Below are 1,312 nucleotides of genomic sequence, written 5' to 3'. Positions count from 1 at the left end.
TTCTATCAAGTTAAAAAACAATTTTTTTCTTTTATAAAAAAATTATTATTAATTAATTTTAATTAAAATTATTATACTTAATTTTAATTAAAAAGAAACTCTTGACTTTCTTGAAGAGAAAGAGAGAGAGAGAGAGAGAGAGAGAGAGAGAGAGAGAGAGAGAGAGAGAGAGAGAGATAAACGAGAGAAAAAATCCTGGAATTTTAGAATAAAAAACTCGCAAAATAATGATTTTTCACTTCGGTTTTGACTCGGTTTTTTACTCGGATATTTTTTTTAGCATTTCATGATTTTGACGCTGTATTATTGTTCCAGAATTTAGTTTTTGCACTTATCTGTAAAATTTCCGTGAAATAGTTTTACAAAAGTTAAAATATGTAGGCTATATATAAATGTATCTTATCTTTCACTATTAATGATATTTCATACTGTACTTCAATTTTAAAAGTAAATATTCCATACTGTTATCAAATAATATTTTATTAGATTAATTGACACTGTTTTTATCATACATGTGATTGTAATTATACATATTCTAAATTTAAATTAGATGAGATTTAACATTTATCGAATCTTTAATTGCTCTTGAATCAATATTATATTGGGATGTTGTCTCAAAATATAGAATACAATTATAATCAATATGCAACAAAACAGTATCTATATGCTTATAAAGTATTATCTGTTAATAAAGTTTAATAAAGTATTAAAAACATCACTTATTTAACTTTTAAATATAAAATATCTATCGTTTAAATTATATTGAAATAACTATATGTTTTTTCATGAATTTTATGTAATTTGGTCAAAAATAAAAAAATTATTTACAATTTCTTCGGAAAAATATTTTAAGAAAAAAAAAAAAGTTTTTTACTTAATATTTTTCTCCAAAGTCAAAAATACTGTCTTTTATATCTCTAGTAATATCTATAGTTTTTATAAAATGTAAATTATAGATGAAAATATAGGAAAATATAAAGTACGGTAGTATAATAATTATGTTAGTATAGTATTCAACACTCGAATCTAATATAACTCTTTGATTCAGTACGGCGTTGGTTCCTGTCTTTTCTTTTGGCGAAACGGATTTATATAATCAAATATACAGCCCAGAAGGATCGACTCTTAGACGCATACAGAACTATATTCGCAATCTTATTGGACTAGCACCCATCGTTTTTTCGGGCAGAGGATTCTTTCAGTATTCATTTGGTCTTATTCCGAAGCGCTTACCTGTCACCGTAGTCGGTAAAGTTCTTTTTATATACATATATTCGATATTATCTATTGATGCTACGAAAATATCAATGCG

General features: G+C 24.9%; 1 protein-coding gene across 1 annotated transcript in view; it reads left to right on the top strand.

Annotated features, from left to right (window-relative positions):
• Window positions 1–1,312, top strand: part of LOC108691149 (2-acylglycerol O-acyltransferase 2-B-like) — a 6,411-nt gene that overhangs the window by 4,801 nt on the left and 298 nt on the right. The window contains exons 4-5 of the mRNA XM_018198804.1: window positions 316–337; window positions 1,049–1,248. Coding sequence (XP_018054293.1) covers window positions 316–337; window positions 1,049–1,248 — 222 coding nt within the window. The remainder of the gene's footprint in view (window positions 1–315; window positions 338–1,048; window positions 1,249–1,312) is intronic.

The sequence above is a fragment of the Atta colombica genome, unplaced genomic scaffold, assembly GCF_001594045.1.
Source record: "Atta colombica isolate Treedump-2 unplaced genomic scaffold, Acol1.0 scaffold41, whole genome shotgun sequence".
Lineage (NCBI taxonomy): Eukaryota > Metazoa > Arthropoda > Insecta > Hymenoptera > Formicidae > Atta > Atta colombica.
The sequence above is the reverse complement of the archived record's forward strand: the minus strand, read 5'-3'. Positions and strand labels throughout refer to the sequence as shown.